Genomic DNA, 16546 nt, shown 5'->3' on the forward strand with positions numbered 1-16546 from the left:
GTTCGCGAATCATTTTAGTCAGTTTGGGAATCGCGACTCATTTGAGTCAGTTTGGGAGTTCGGAGCGGGATCGCGGATCCTTTGAATCAGTTCGCGAGTTCGGAGCGTGTTCGCGAATCATTTTAGTCAGTTTGGGGATCGCGAATCATTTGAATCAATTCGCGAGTTCGGAGCGTGTTCGCGAATCATTTTAGTCAGTTTGGGGATCGCGAATCATTTGAATCAATTCGCGAGTTCGGAGCGGGTTCGCGAATCATTTTAGTCAGTTTGGGAATCGCGACTCATTTGAGTCAGTTTGGGAGTTCGGAGCGGGATCGCGGATCCTTTGAATCAGTTCGCGAGTTCGGAGCGTGTTCGCGAATCATTTTAGTCAGTTTGGGGATCGCGAATCATTTGAATCAATTCGCGAGTTCGGAGCGGGTTCGCGAATCATTTTAGTCAGTTTGGGAATCGCGACTCATTTGAGTCAGTTTGGGAGTTCGGAGCGGGATCGCGGATCCTTTGAATCAGTTCGCGAGTTCGGAGCGGGTTCGCGAATCATTTGAGTCAGTTTGGGAGTTTGAATGCAGTATTTTTCAAAATCCTTTTGCACATTTTATTATAAAATGGTTTTCTGTAGTGTGTTTTGGGACATGGTTTATTAGGATGTATTGGTTTTAACAAGCCACCAATAGAAGATGACCAATTAGCAGTAAAAGCAATACAAGTCCCATTATAACCAGTAAAACCATAACTCATTTAGTTTTTTTTTCAGCAGGGCCCTTTATTTCATTCCAAATTATAAGGCAAGATCTACCAATTTTTGATTTGTGTAAAAAAAAAATGGTTCACTGATGCTCCAGAAAAAGACGACGAATTGAGAGCCGGGGTTGAAAACTTTTGAACAGGATGGTGATCATAGTTTTATTAAACATCATGTATTTTTTATGTCATAGTGCCATTAAGAAGCTCCGGGTGATTCAGGTGATGTTTCCCAGAAGACAAACTATGAAAAATATACACATCATCATTCTTTTCAAAAGTTTTCACACCCTGGCTCTTAATGCGTTGAGTTCTTGAACAGGATTATACTGATGTCATTTTTTCTTAGTTTGTTTAAATATGGTATTTTGTCATCTGGCACTGCCCTTCAGAAACTCCAGGTGAAGTTTACACCATTTCCAGAAGACAAACTGAGAGAAATGTGCACATCATCATTCTGGTCAAAAGTTTTCACCCCCTCTCAGTACGTCGTGTTTCCTTCTGGAGCATCAGTGAACCTCAGAGGCTTCTGGAAGAGATGCACACGAGTCCCTCAGTTGTGTTTTATATGATCCGTCTCTTAAATAATGAACATTATTAGGTCTGAGTGCAGCTGTAGACAGAGAGCAGATGAGCTGAAGCTGAGCGTTTGTTTCCTTGTTGTTTTTCAGACGGTTCGAACCCGTACACACTGAAGCTGTGCTTCTCCACCTCCTCACACCTCTGAGCCAGAGCGACTGATACCACCGTCTTCATCATCTTCATCATCCTCACCTGCTGAGACTCTCCTTCAGAATAAGCCCTCTTTAGTTTTTCATCTGTGACCCTGATCAAACCAGGAAACTGACACACACACACACACATAATATAATGATGTCACTCCAAAAGAGGTGATGAAGGACACTGGTGTTTGATGACATCATCATCTGATCTGGACCGACTGAAGACGTGATGAACACTTTATTATTTATGTGTACAGCAGCGGGTTCACTAGAGACTAACGGATCCGCCGCTGGGTTAACCCTTAACTAGTCACATGATCCAGATCCAGACACACATCACATGACTGCTAGTTAGTTCCGCTCCCCATCTCTCTGTTCAGTTCCTGCAGATCTGATGAAGCTCTTCACTGTAAAACACTGCTGCTCCTCCTCAGGATTTCCAGGTTCTTCAATCACGATACTGGAGAAACAAAATGACTTAAAATAAGAAAGAAGTCTTGTTTTCTGAGAAACTGAGAATCAAAATCAGGTGAGTTTATGATTAAAAGAAGAATAGAGAAATCAGCTTAATTCAAATGAAAGTCTTCATTCCTCATTGGCAGATATTTGTTCTTGTTTTAATCATGAACTCTTCATATCTTGATCGTGCGCCTACAGTAAACACATCTCGATTTAAGGAGGTTTAAAACCAGACAAAACTACAGTACTTTCTTTGCAGTGTATGCAACACTTAATGTCATGATTTCTGAACGAATATGAATTATGAAGACGTTCTGCTCTGATTTAAAAATGTTTTCAGGCCTTCATTTGTGGAAGAGTGAAACGTTATACGACCTGCAGAAACCTGGACGTGAAGCCTTCAGATCCGTTCTGGACCTCTTTAGTTTGATTTAAATGCAGCGGTCAACAGTGAGAAAATACATTTATTCAACTGAAAGCAAAACAAAAAACATCACTAAATAAAATCCTATTTTCAAATGTGTAAATAATATGAAGGAACTGTATCTAAAATGAACAAAGGGCAATAAAAAATACTAATTAAACATTTTTATTAAAAAAATAGTATATCTCCAATTTAAACGAGTCTGAATGTCTTCATCTTCATCATACTGAAGTCTGCTTCAGATCACATTTGGTTTCTGTGGAGGAACACTGCTCTGAGTGTGTGTGTGTGAGTGTGTGTGTGTGTGTGTGTGTGAAAATACATTTAGAATGAAAACAAATTTAAGATATGGGGGCAGGAATTTATATATTTATATAATTTCATATAGTTAATGATATAGATACTGATCCCTCCAAAATGCAGCATTATTACAAGGTGATACTTGCTGCCACCTACTGGCTGTGTTCATTTCACATTTATAGCATATAGCATATATATTACTCAAAGTAATACGTAAACACTGGTGACAGGAAAATACCCCTAGTATAAATTGTTGCTCACAATATAGGCAAACTAGTAGATAAAGCATGTGGTATCCAGTGGTACCCATCTGGCCACATGTTGCAAATCTGCAACGTTAAAATAGAGCTGCACCAGGGGAAAAATATAGAGATAAAATCTACTAATTGGCATTTACTGTCTATATACACTTATGATTCTTCTTATGCAGTTTTAGGTTCAAATTAATGGAGGTTGATAGTGATAATTACACGAAACTGATGCCAAGAAAATCAGTTTCAGGGAACCCATGGAAACAGACACGTTGGAAGTGAGACTACACTGCCATCTGCTGATGAAACTGTTTGTTGCTAATGGACAACAGTGCAGTGGTACTTCTGAGTAAAAAGAAAAAATCAAATACTGTATGTATTTGGAGTAATAGGGTAGTTAGTTTTTAACTGTTGCAAATCAGCAACGCCTGCCTTGAGAGGGTTAAAAGATTTGATTGAAAAGATGATGCACACTAATGTGTGTCACATGAACGAATCGGGTCAAATATCAGGACTGATAAACTAAATGAGCTTTAAATAAAAAATAACCAGCTTTTACTGTATATTCATCATCAAGAAAGCACTTTGTTTCAATCTTACACATTTTAACAAATTAAATATAGCTTTTTGCACATGTTGCCATATCTTAACCATTTACGTTTTAGAGAATATATCTACAGTGATTTAGGACTAAAATATTGTTTATTAATGTGTAGAGAGAGAGAGACAGGAGAAATAAAGCCAGACTCCTGATCCAGATGAACCTGTGGAGATCCTCATATCCTGAAGCACCGCTGAGTGTCCTGAACACACACACACACACACTCACACAGACACACACACTCTCTCTCTCACACACACTCACACAACACACGCACTCACTCTCACACACACACACACACACACACACACACACACTCACACACACACGCACTCACTCACTCACACACACACACACACACACACTCACACACACACGCACTCACTCACTCACACACACGCACTCACTCTCTCTCTCACACACACACACACACACTCTCTCTCTCTCATACACTCTCTCTCTCTCTCACACACACACACACACACACACACAGAGTGGAGTGCATGAGGACTGTGTCGATTATAAACTCATAAGAGCATTAGCAGCTCATTATTCTCGACCTCATGAATTATTCACGTCAGTAATTCTCCTTCATCAGTTGTTTATCAGTGCTCTTCAGAACTGATGTATATGCGCGCACACGCACACGCGGACGCGCTGCTCGGCGCGAGGCTGCGATAAAGGAGCGCGCAGGAGGAGTGTCTTCAGGCGCCGCGCGAGCGATTATTTTGAACGGGGGTCAACATGGCGGAGGAGAGCAGCTTAAAGCACCGGCATCACACCGGACAGAACTGCACCGACAGCCGCCGTCACGAAGGTAAACGCGGCGCGATTGGATCGCATTAACGACGCGGCGCGTTCTGGCCGTTTGGCGGGAGTCGCGTGCAGACCGGCGATTATGCTGCGGTAAAATGAATAATAATAGAATTAATTCACACACAGCATCGGAATGAATTAAACACCACTAAATATCAGTTTTAAAAGCGCGCCGAATGAGATTCAAGTGTCGATGAGAGGAATCAGTGAAATCACCTGAGAACCGATGCTGCAGATGATTTCTGTCAGTCAGTCTGTGTGTGTGTGTGTGTGTGTGTGTGTGTGTGTGAGAATGATCTCAGCTAGTGTAGAGTTAGTTTGGGTCCGTGTTGTCCTGAGAAACTCTCTCTCAGTTGTCTAGAGTCGTCAGCAGAGGAGGATTCTGGGTAACTGTGGTTCTGTGGGTGAGATGTGAGTGCTGCTTTGCTCTCAACACTTTTCTCTTGTGAGGGATGGGTGCTTCTGTTTGAAAAACCTTCTGGTGTGAAAATAATTGTATTATTATATAATTATAATGGGCCAAAAATGACAACCGTATGGCTTGTTTCCACTAAACTATTATGCATTTTGTCTTTAGCAACATTTTTAAAAATAACTTTTATAAAGCAGCAAAATTACTAAGACTAACTAAAGTGAAAGCGAGAAGAATAATTAAATGTTACATTGTCTTTACTCTAAAAATACTCTGTTTTACTCTGTAATTTGCAAACATCTGAAATCACACTGTACTGAATGCACATTTAGTTTTCTTGTAAAAGGATGCGTGTGATCGTTTGCTTGGTGAATTGAAATGAGTCCGAAGACATGAATGCAGAAGATTTCTGTCTCTATCTGGAGTCTGTCTGAGGATGTTGTTATTATCGTAGTCTGTGACGGCTGTGTTGTGTTTTCTGTGTCAGAGTCTGTTTTTGAGGTTAAACTGGTTTGGCCTGGTTTGCGTCTGTCGCTGGGGTTTGTGGGTAACTTTAGACGAGCCGATGTGGGTCACGGCGTTCTTGCTCTGTTTTGAGGACAAACACACTGATCCGGTGACTGAGCTATAGTGAAGTATTATTTACTATAGTACAGTGGTTTCACCGGGGTGTGAGTACAGTAATCATCAGCTTCTGCTCACACACACTGAAAACCAGCTTTATATCAGACTCCTGGGACTAGTTCAGAACCGGTTTAGCCTGTTGTCCGCTGGTGTTAGTCTGGTCTGGAAGGGGTTAACGAGTCCGCGGCTGGACTTGTGTCTGGAAGGGGTTAATGAGCAGATGTGTGTGTCTCAGGGGCGGAGCTGACCTCTGACCCGCGGCGAGTGGATGTGTGTGTGTGTGTGTGTGTGTGTGTGTCTCAGGGGTGGATTTGACCTCTGACCCTCGGCTGGACGTGTCTGGAAGGGGTTAATGAGTGGATGTGTGTGTCTCAGGGGCGGAGCTGACCTCTGACCCGCGGCTGGACTTGTGTCTGGAAGGGGTTAATGAGTGGATGTGTGTGTCTCAGGGGCGGAGCTGACCTCTGACCCGCGGCTGGACGTCTGGAAGGGGTTAATGAGTGGATGTGTATGTCTCAGGGGCGGAGCTGACCTCTGACCCGCGTCTGGAAGGGGTTAATGAGTGGATGTGTGTGTCTCAGGGGCGGAGATGACCTCTGACTCGCGGCTGGACGTGTCTGGAAGGGGTTAATGAGTGGATGTGTGTGTCTCAGGGGCGGATCTGACCTCTGACCCGCGGCTGGACGTGTCTGGGAGGGGTTAATGAGTGGATGTGTGTGTCTCAGGGGCGGATCTGACCTCTGACCCGCGGCTGGACGTGTCTGGGAGGGGTTAATGAGTGGATGTGTGTGTCTCAGGGGCGGAGTAGACCTCTGACCTGCGGCTGGACGTCTGGAAGGGGTTAATGAGTGGATGTGTATGTCTCAGGGGCGGAGCTGACCTCTGACCCGCGTCTGGAAGGGGTTAATGAGTGGATGTGTGTGTCTCAGGGGCGGAGCTGACCTCTGACCTGTGTCAGGACATGTCTGGGAGGGGTTAATGAGTGGATGTGTGTGTCTCAGGGGCGGAGCTGACCTCTGACCCGTGTCTGGAAGGGGTTAATGAGTGGATGTGTGTGTCTCAGGGGCGGAGCTGACCTCTGACCGCGGCTGGACGTGTCTGGAAGGGGTTAACGAGTGGATGTGTGTGTCTCAGGGGCGGAGCTGACCTCTGACCCGGGTCTGGAAGGGGTTAACGAGTGGATGTGTGTGTCTCAGGGGCGGAGCTGACCTCTGACTCGCGGCTGGACGTGTCTGGAAGGGGTTAACAAGTGGATGTGTGTGTCTCAGGGGCGGAGCTGACCTCTGACCTGTGTCAGGAAGGGGTTAACGAGTGGATGTGTGTGTCTCAGGGGCGGAGCTGACCTCTGACCCGCGGCTGGACGTGTCTGGAAGGGGTTAATGAGTGGATGTGTGTATCTCAGGGGTGGAGCTGACCTCTGACCCGCGGCTGGACATGTCTGGGAGGGGTTAATGAGTGGATGTGTGTGTCTCAGGGGCGGAGCTGACCTCTGACCCGCGGCTGGACGTGTCTGGAAGGGGTTAATGAGTGGATGTGTGTGTCTCAGGGGCGGAGCTGACCTCTGACCCGCGGCTGGACTTGTGTCTGGAAGGGGTTAACGAGTGGATGTGTGTGTCTCAGGGGATGAGCTGACCTCTGACCCGCGGCTGGATGTGTCTGGAAGGGGTTAATGAGTGGATGTGTGTGTCTCAGGGGCGGAGCTGACCTCTGACCCGCGGTTGGACGTGTCTGGAAGGGGTTAATGAGTGGATGTGTGTGTCTCAGGGGCGGAGCTGACCTCTGACCCGCGGTTGGACGTGTCTGGAAGAGGTTAATGAGTGGATGTGTGTGTCTCAGGGGCGGAGCTGACCTCTGACCCGTGGATGGACGTGTCTGGAAGGGGTTAACGAGTGGATGTGTGTGTCTCAGGGGCGGAGCCGACCTCTGACCCGCGGCTGGATGTGTCTGGAGCGCTGCAGATCGTCCTCTCTGACGAGGAGCAGCACCGGTTCTCTCTGGACGACGAGGCGCTGGAGAGGATGCTGCTGCAGGAGCGAGTGAAGGATCTCCACGCCGTGGTGCTGTCTGTAGCTGGAGCCTTCCGCAAGGGCAAGTCCTTCCTGCTGGACTTCCTGCTCAGATACATGTACAGCCAGGTCAGAACCACACCACAGCTGCGTTTCTCTGAGCAGAAATACAGTTAAACAGTGAAATATTATTCTAATGTAAATCATCTGTTTTCTGTGTGAATCTGTGTTAAAGTGTAATGTATTTCTGTGATGCTCCGCTGTATTTTCAGCATCATTCCTCCAGTCTTCAGTGACACATGATCTTCAGAAATCAGAATAATATGATCATTTACTGCTCAAGAAACACTTCTGATTATTGAACACAGTTTTGCTGCACAATATTTTTATGGAAACCATGATGCGTTTTATTTTTCAGGATTCTCAGCATTTATTTAAAATAGAAATATTGTGTAACATTAGAGGTTTATTTACTGTAGGGTACTTGATTATGACAATTAATTTTATTATTTTGGTCAGTATTATCATGATTAGCCTATTTAATACGATTATAAGTGGGCCGTGTGACCAAAACGTTGAATTGAAAAATTTATTTAGAGATATATAACAGCATTATCTTCACTGTAAGGATTAAACTTCATTTATTACCAGTGTTTAAGTGTCCCAAAAGAGGTGCCGGTACTCTATTATAGCCAAAAAAAAAATATTTTCTGTTTTTTTTTTTTTTGATGACTCCCCTCATCCCCTGAGGTAACACAAACTATATTGAAGGGTTTTATATACAGCATTCTACAGGCGACCTTAATAATAAATCCTTTTATTAGTTTGTGGATTTGCTTGAGCTAGAAAGAACTACTGAACATTAATAAAATGTGCAAAAGGATTTTGAAAAAATACCCTTAGAAAGAGCTGCTGCATTACTGCATTCAAACTCCCAAACTGACTCAAATGATTCGCGAACCCGCTACGAACTGACTCAAATGATTCGCGATCTCCAAACTGACTCAAATGATTCGCGAACCCGCTACGAACTGACTCAAATGATTCAAGCTCCATACTCCGAACTAGGAAGAATTAGGAAGCTTGCATTGTGAAGGGCGCTCTGAAAAGCGGCAGCGCAGGCAAAGGATTAAATCCTCTATTAAAACAGATGTTCAAGTGAACGTACCGGTACGATAAAAACACATTCTGGGCGCATGGAGAGGTGGCGGTACACTCAAGAGCTATATTTGGAAGTGTTGGTACTGAGTACCGGTGCGTACCGGCCACTTAAAGCACTGTTTATTACTTAACGCTACAAAAGTCCTTCTGTGAAGAGCAGTGAGTGACTTTGTCTCTAGTTGTTTGATTAATATCAAGCACACAGTCATGAGCAGGAATATTAGGCTGCTGTCACTTTAAGAGCTGCACGGCAGTGTTCTACAGAAGAGTTCTCTTACACGCTTTTAAAAATAATAATTAATATAATCAACTTTAATAAATCAAACATGTTCCATTTTGCAAAGTCACGTTACATGATTTTACTGATCTGCACGTGAAATTGTGCTTTTATTGAGGAGTGAAAGCACATCAATAGAAAGGAAGTGAAATAAGTTTTATCTTATTTTTGTGTTTCTGGAATTATTGGAGGCTGAAACCATATTTTGGTTAATTGCACAGCCCTATTACTGACACTGTTAAACCGTTTAATGCATTCTTGAATTATTATTTTTTTATTATTATTTACTTTAAATCATACTTAACCTAAACTTTTGAAGTCGTGTATTTTTTATCAATGTTGCAGTTTTAATGTTTTACCGTAGTTTTGATCAAATAAATGTAGTGTTGGTGAGCAGAAGAGACTTCATTAAAAACATGTACAAATCTAAATAATTCTAAACTGTTGACCACTAGTGTGTTTGATAGAACCTTTGTAGACGAAATATTATCTTGAATTTAAAACTAAATTTAGATTTTATAATAATTTATAATGTGGATTTTATTAATGTTGGGCTTTTTTTATGTGCACAAAATGTTTTCGGGATTAAAATATTCTTTCCATGAGTGCATTATAGTTTTGATGTACCCTAAAGAGTGTTCTGTCACACACACACACACACACACACACACACACACACACACACACACAATCTCTCTCGCTCTCTCTCACACTCACTCACTCACTCACACATGTTGATCTGAAAGCGTGTTGTTGAGTTCAGGACTCATGTTGTGTGTGTGTCAGGGGTCAGACGCGTGGCTGGGGGGGGATGACGAGCCGCTGACCGGCTTCACCTGGCGGGGGGCTGTGAGCGGGAGACCACCGGGATCCAGGCCTGGAGTCATGTGTTCGTGGTGGAGAAACCAGACGGCAGCAGGGTAAACACACACACACACACACACACACACATCACACACCCACACACATCAAATACACACACACAATACAGTATCTGTGTTTGTTTTTTTATTTTGATATTTATGTTCATTCTGTACATTTCTTTTTTATTTGTTGCATTTAATATTTTTATAATTTGTTTAAATTTTTTACTCATTTGTTTTAACTCATTTATAGATTTATTTATATTAGTTTTTTATTTGATATTTTTATTATTTTGTATTCTTATTTTTTATATTTGTATTCTATTTATGTACTTTTTAATGCATTTTATTATTTTACTTTCTAAAAATAAAAATATTTTTTCTCTTGCTCTACTTATTAAATATAATTGTTTTTATATATATATATACATTTTCCTATTGATATTTTTCCTGTAACCAGAAAAAACCCATCTGTTTTTGTAAGACCAATATCCAGATTCCAGCTGTAATAAACACGTGTTTTCTCACTTCTGCTGAGTGTTGGACACAGAAGATGTACAGTATGCCTCTGGGAAGTGTTCAGGTGTTGAAGTGAATCTCTCCCTGGTCACAGACTGATACACTACACTCTGATCTTATCTGGTGTAGTGTTCCTGTGTCAGACGGTCACGTCACTTCAGTGTTGATGTGATTTCCACTCATTCTGTGACTGGAGCCGCTCCGTGTGTGTGTATGTGCTGGCTGGCTCAGTAACCCGTGTGTGTGTGTGTGTGTGTGTGTGTGTGTGTGTGTGTGTGTGCTGGCTCAGTAACCCGTGTGTGTGTGTGTGTGTGTGTGTGTGTGTGTGTGTCGGCAGGTGGCCGTGCTGCTCCTGGACACACAGGGAGTGTTTGACAGTCAGTCCACCATCAGAGACTGTGCCACACTGTTTGCTCTGAGCACCATGATCAGCTCTGTACAGGTACGACACGCATCACGTGTGCTTCGCTGAGAGAACACGCAGTGTCCTGACGCTCCTGTTCTCATGTGCAGGTCTATAACCTGTCCCAAAACATTCAAGAAGACGACCTGCAGCATCTTCAGGTGAGACGCGCTGCTCAAAGCAGAATAACTGCTCACATTTTCAAACCTTCGCCTCTTTTCCAAGAATTACACACAAAATGCAAAATTCCCCATCTCTTGCGAAATGCATTTAAAATATCACTAGCACATCTCAAATGCAAACATCTTTGCCATAACATTCTCAGTTTGATATAGTAAAACAAACTGAATAAACATCTGTGTAGTATGTATGTATGTATGTATGTATGTATATGTGTATATATATATATATATATATATATGTATATGTGTGTGTGTGTGTGTGTGTGTGTGTCAAATTTAAATGTGTATATATTAGGGCTGGTAAGCGATTACTTTGTTTTTAAAATCTAATTACATGTTGTGATTAATTAATTAATTGCACATCATATTTGGAGAAATTACTCTGAGAAGATCATTTAAACAGAGATTACAAAAGATAGAAATATTTAGTTTGGTGTAATTGATTACATATACTCTTTTGGAGCATGTGAGTAAATGATGAGAGAATTGTGATTTTTGGGTGAACTATCACATTAAGAATTTATTTTCTTAATTTCATTATTATTACTGTAAAATATGAAATTATTTCTTTAATGAAATGATACTCTAAATACTAAACTAAATCTGCCAGTAGGTGTTGGTAGTGTCTTGATTAAGTCATCGAGTCTTTTACTCATTATGAACGGTTCACTGAATCATTAGGCTTCTTCAACTTCATCATCATACGACCGGTGTGTGACATCATCATCAGACGACCGGTGTGTGACATCATCATCAGACGACCGGTGTGTGACATCATCATCAGACGACCGGTGTGTGACATCATCATCAGACGACCGGTGTGTGACATCATCATCAGACGACCGGTGTGTGACATCAAAGCACTGCACACTGATTGGTCTGATGCTGATGATGATGTCACACACCGGTCGTCTGATGATGATGTCACACACCGGTCGTCTGATGATGATGTCACACACCGGTCGTCTGATGATGATGTCACACACCGGTCGTCTGATGATGATGTCACACACCGGTCGTCTGATGATGATGTCACACACTGGTCGTCTGATGATGATGTCACACACCGGTCGTCTGATGATGATGTCACACACCGGTCCGTCTGATGATGATGTCACACACTGGTCGTCTGATGATGATGTCACACACCGGTCGTCTGATGATGATGTCACACACTGGTCGTCTGATGATGATGTCACACACCGTCGTCTGATGATGATGTCACACACCGGTCGTCTGATGATGATGTCACACACCGGTCGTCTGATGATGATGTCACACACCGGTCGCTCTGATGATGATGTCACACACCGGTCGTCTGATGATGATGTCACACACCGGTCGTCTGATGATGATGTCACACACCGGTCGTACGATGATGATGTCACACACCGGTCGTCTGATGATGATGTCACACACCGGTCGTCTGATGATGATGTCACACACCGGTCGCTCTGATGATGATGTCACACACCGGTCGTCTGATGATGATGTCACACACTGGTCGTCTGATGATGATGTCACACACCGGTCGTCTGATGATGATGTCACACACCGGTCGTCGGTGCTGCGCTGCGACGATGGCCAGTGGTTCAACAAGCCGAATAGTTCTCCCAATTTTTTCAAAACGTGGATTAAGAAATGAAATGAAATGCAATGCCGCTGTGTGTTGCTCTGAGATGAACCGTTCAGATTTGTCTGTATATTTCTGTTGGCAAAAGTGAGCAAAACAGACAACAGTGTGTCTAAATACCACAATATTAAGTTCTTAATGAACTGTTGTATAAGATGAGTATCACATTAGCACTCGTGTGATATTGCACTTAGCATACAGCTCGTGTGATGTAAATACGAGGCACAAGAGATACGAGAGATACGAGAGATACGAGACGCAGTCTCTAATGGGCGTTTGCCCCATATCTTGTATTCTAGGGATATTCTCTAGGCTCCATCACTGCCTCATGTTATCCATCTGTCGACTGCATGAAAGGACAAATGATCCATATACAGTAGATCTGGGGGGGGGGGGGTAAATGTGCTAAATGAGTTAATTGTGAAGTACTTCAGCATGTTTGTGGCTAATCATTGTATGTTTGTGTAGAGTTACTGTGAACAAAAATGCCATTTTTAGAAGAGTTAAATAGTTTCCAAAGAAGTGTTTGAATTTGCAAGATTTTGCAAGTAGTGTTTGTTTTGTGGGAGCCATAGTGTCAAAAACTGTAAACATTTAGAAAAAACTGTAATTCCTGTTAGATGTGTGTGTGTGTGTGTGTTACACAGAGAACTGTGTGTTGTGCTGTTTGAGTGACAGCTTTCAGAAACTGTGACAAGTGAAGGTTTTGTAAGCAGATGAATGTTTTTCAGTACATTAAAAAAAAAAAAGGGAATTAAAAGGCTAAAATTAGTTCTAGGTTTGTTTTAATTTAGTTTTTATTTTTACAATTTTAGTTTATTTATCTTTTATTTATTTATTTTTATATTTTGTTTTTAAAGTTAACTTTTACATTTGACTCAAATGCAGTTTGGTGTGTATCTGCAGGAAAACTGTGATGCTTTGTGTCACATCTGTTTACTTCTAGAAAGATTAGATTAGATGTTCTTCACATCATCAGCTCTAGATCTTCAGCATGTCTGACCTGTTCATCAGTCCACTCAGATGTTGTCGTGTCACTGCATTAGAGAAAGAGCGAGGTGTTGAGATACTCTCTGTATTATAATGTGTGCTTCTGCTGCTTCAGCTCTTCACAGAGTACGGCCGACTCGCCATGGAGGAGATCTACCTCAAACCCTTCCAGGTGTGTGAGAGTGTGTGTGTGTGTGAGTGTGTGTGTGAGAGTGTGTGTGCGTGCGTGTGTGTGAGAGTGTGTGTGTGAGTGAGTGTGTGTGTGTGAGTGTGTGTGTGTGAGAGAGACCTCAGTGACGCGTGTGTGTGTGCGTGTGTGTGTGTGAGAGAGTGTGTGTGTGTGTGTGTGTGTGTGTGTGTGTGTGTGAGAGAGAGAGAGACATCAGTGACGTGTGTGTTTGTCGGTCTGCAGTCGCTGATGTTTCTCGTTCGAGACTGGAGTTACCCGTACGAACACGCTTTCGGTCTGGACGGAGGAAATGAGTTCCTGGAGAAGAGGCTGCAGGTGGGTCATGTGACATGCAGGAATCTGGTTTCTCCTGCTCTTATCACGGATCATATGAGCTGAACTATGCTGTGATTCTCAGGTCAAACAAAATCAACATGAAGAGCTGCAGAACGTCAGGAAGCACATCAACTCCTGCTTCTCCAAGATCAGCTGCTTCCTGCTGCCTCACCCCGGCCTCAAGGTGGCCATCAACCCACACTTCGACGGCCGCTTACAGGGTGAGAGTCCCCGCCGATGACCAGAGAACACAAGCTCCGGCAAACACACTGTGTGTATTTATGTGTGTGTGTGTCTGGTGTGTGTGTGTGTGTGTGTGTGTGTGTGTGCAGACATCGATGGTGAGTTCAAGAGGGAGCTGGTGAATCTGGTGCCGCTGCTTCTGGCTCCTGAGAATCTGGTGGAGAAGGAGATCAGCGGCTCTAAAGTCACGTGTGGAGATCTGCTGCAGTATTTCAGAGTAAGACACACTTCTCCATCTGGTCTCTGTGGTTCAGATGCATGCTGGGATTGAGCGTGTGCTTCTCTGTCGCAGGCCTACATGAAGATCTATCAGGGTGAAGAACTGCCGCATCCCAAGTCCATGTTACAGGTACAGACATGATCTTCACATCTCGTAGAAAAGATGAGTTTGGTATAATCTAAGATCTCTCACGTGCATGGGTTATGTGCAGTGTAACCTGAAGAAGTTATGATCTATTTGCGTCTTAATCCAGGACTTTATTTTGAAAGAATATCTCACAAGATCACAAAAGTTTAAGTCCATGTCGTTATTTAAACCGTAAACGTCTATTGTTCAGCTCTTTGTTTGCCCAAACAATTCTAAGAAATTGTTACATTTTCATTCTTCGAAGTTTCATGCATTTTTGTACTAAATCATGAAAGGATCCAGAAAAAAATAAACAAACACAACATTAGTAGTTGTAGCAGTTGAATTCAATTTATTCGACATCCTTCTTGATTTATTAGTTTAGTTAACCCTTGTGTATCGTTCAAATTCACTACCCTTTCGTTATGTTCTGGATGAAAACATCCACTAAATTAAACTCCTGTAAATATCTATCAGATCATTTTTTTTTTATTGCCAAGTTCATAAATGATGTCACTGATTTGGGGGGAAAAACACAAAAAATGATTTATTTTCAATATATAAAGTGATTGTGGACTGGAAATTTTTTTTAACTTATCACAGTTTTGGACATGTAAAAATATTATTAACAACACTGGCTTTGATGCATTGTTGGTTTTTTGTGCAGCATCAAATTTAATTGTTTCCCATTTATGGCTTGTGGCTGTTTCTGCATCATTGACTTCCATTATAATTACATTTTTTGATTGCATATAATCATGCATTCTTAATGGTGGTTTTCAAATTTGAGATCAAATTTGTCATTTTTTACAGTTGATCACCAGGTGGCACCATTAACCCTTTAGATAGGCCTGTGCAAAAAAAAACTGTTTCTGGCATTTATATGGAGTTTAAAAGCATGTTGGTGTGTGTTTGAGAGAGCCTTTGTGCACTTACTTTGATGCATCTGAGAAAATCTAAATAAGCACCTCAGCTCTCAGAACTACATGGAGTAAAACAACAACAACAAAAAAGTGTATGTACTGTATTCACCTGCTGCTGTTTTTAAGCAAGGGTAACACAAAGCGTGAAGAGTAGCGGCCCCAGTACTGAGCCTTGAGGTACTCCATACTGCACTTGTGATCGATATGATACATCTTCATTCACTGCTACGAACTGATGGCGGTCATATAAGTACGATTTAAACCATGCTAATGCACTTCCACTGATGCCAACAAAGTGTTCAAGTCTATGCAAAAGAATGTTGTGGTCAATTTGTGTCAAACGCAGCACTAAGATCCAATAAAACTAATAGAGAGATACACCCACGATCAGATGATAAGAGCAGATCATTTGTAACTCTAAGGAGAGCAGTCTCAGTACTATGATACGGTCTAAATCCTGACTGGAAATCCTTTTTCTCTAAGAAGGAATATAATTGTGTGTGTCTCTCTGTGTGTGTGTGTGTGTGTGTGTGTGTGTGCTGCAGGCGACGGCTGAAGCTAATAACCTGGCCGCTGTAGCAGGAGCTAAAGACTTGTACACCAGGAGCATGGAGCAGGTACGTCTCTCAGCTGATCACCTGGTCAACATGATCTCTGTCCCGTGACACACGCGTGTTCTCCGTGTGCAGGTGTGCGGCGGAGACAGACCCTACATGTGTCCGGTGGATCTGGAGCGCAGTCACGAGGAGCTGAAGCAGAGCTGCGTGCGTCAGTTCTGGCGGTGTGAAGAAGATGGGAGGTGAGGAGTTGTGCGGCCGCTATCAGGAGCAGCTGGAGCAGGAGATCGACGAGGCCTACGCCTGCTTCCTCAAACACAACCACGGGAAGAACATGTTCCTCGCCGCACGCACACCCGCCACACTGTTCCTCCTGACGCTGCTGATGTACGTGTCGTCGGTGCTGACGGGCTTCCTGGGCGTGAGCTCTGTGGCGGTGCTGTGTGACCTGCTGATGGGTCTGGTGCTGCTCTCGCTCTGCGTCCTGGATCTACGTCAGGTACTCGGGAGAGTTGAGAGAGCTGGGCTGCTTCATCGACCGGCTGACACTGACCCTGTGGGAGCAGGTGTGTGTTCACCTCCCAGACA

At 43.1% G+C, this 16546-nt stretch overlaps 1 protein-coding gene and 1 pseudogene across 1 annotated transcript in view; both read left to right on the forward strand.

Annotated features, from left to right (window-relative positions):
* The window catches only part of LOC113111278 (heterogeneous nuclear ribonucleoprotein L-like), a 27573-nt gene extending 25038 nt beyond the window's left edge, over positions 1 to 2535 (forward strand). The window contains exon 13 of the mRNA XM_026275890.1: positions 1413 to 2535. Within this exon, the coding sequence (XP_026131675.1) occupies positions 1413 to 1468 (56 nt within the window). The 3' untranslated portion in view covers positions 1469 to 2535. The remainder of the gene's footprint in view (positions 1 to 1412) is intronic.
* Positions 2536 to 4088: 1553 nt separating this feature from the next.
* LOC113110614 (atlastin-2-like) lies at positions 4089 to 16545 on the forward strand (annotated as a pseudogene).
* Position 16546: the final 1 nt, after the last annotated feature.

Source organism: Carassius auratus, chromosome 11 (assembly GCF_003368295.1).
Source record: "Carassius auratus strain Wakin chromosome 11, ASM336829v1, whole genome shotgun sequence".
In the NCBI taxonomy this organism is placed as follows: Eukaryota; Metazoa; Chordata; class Actinopteri; order Cypriniformes; family Cyprinidae; genus Carassius; species Carassius auratus.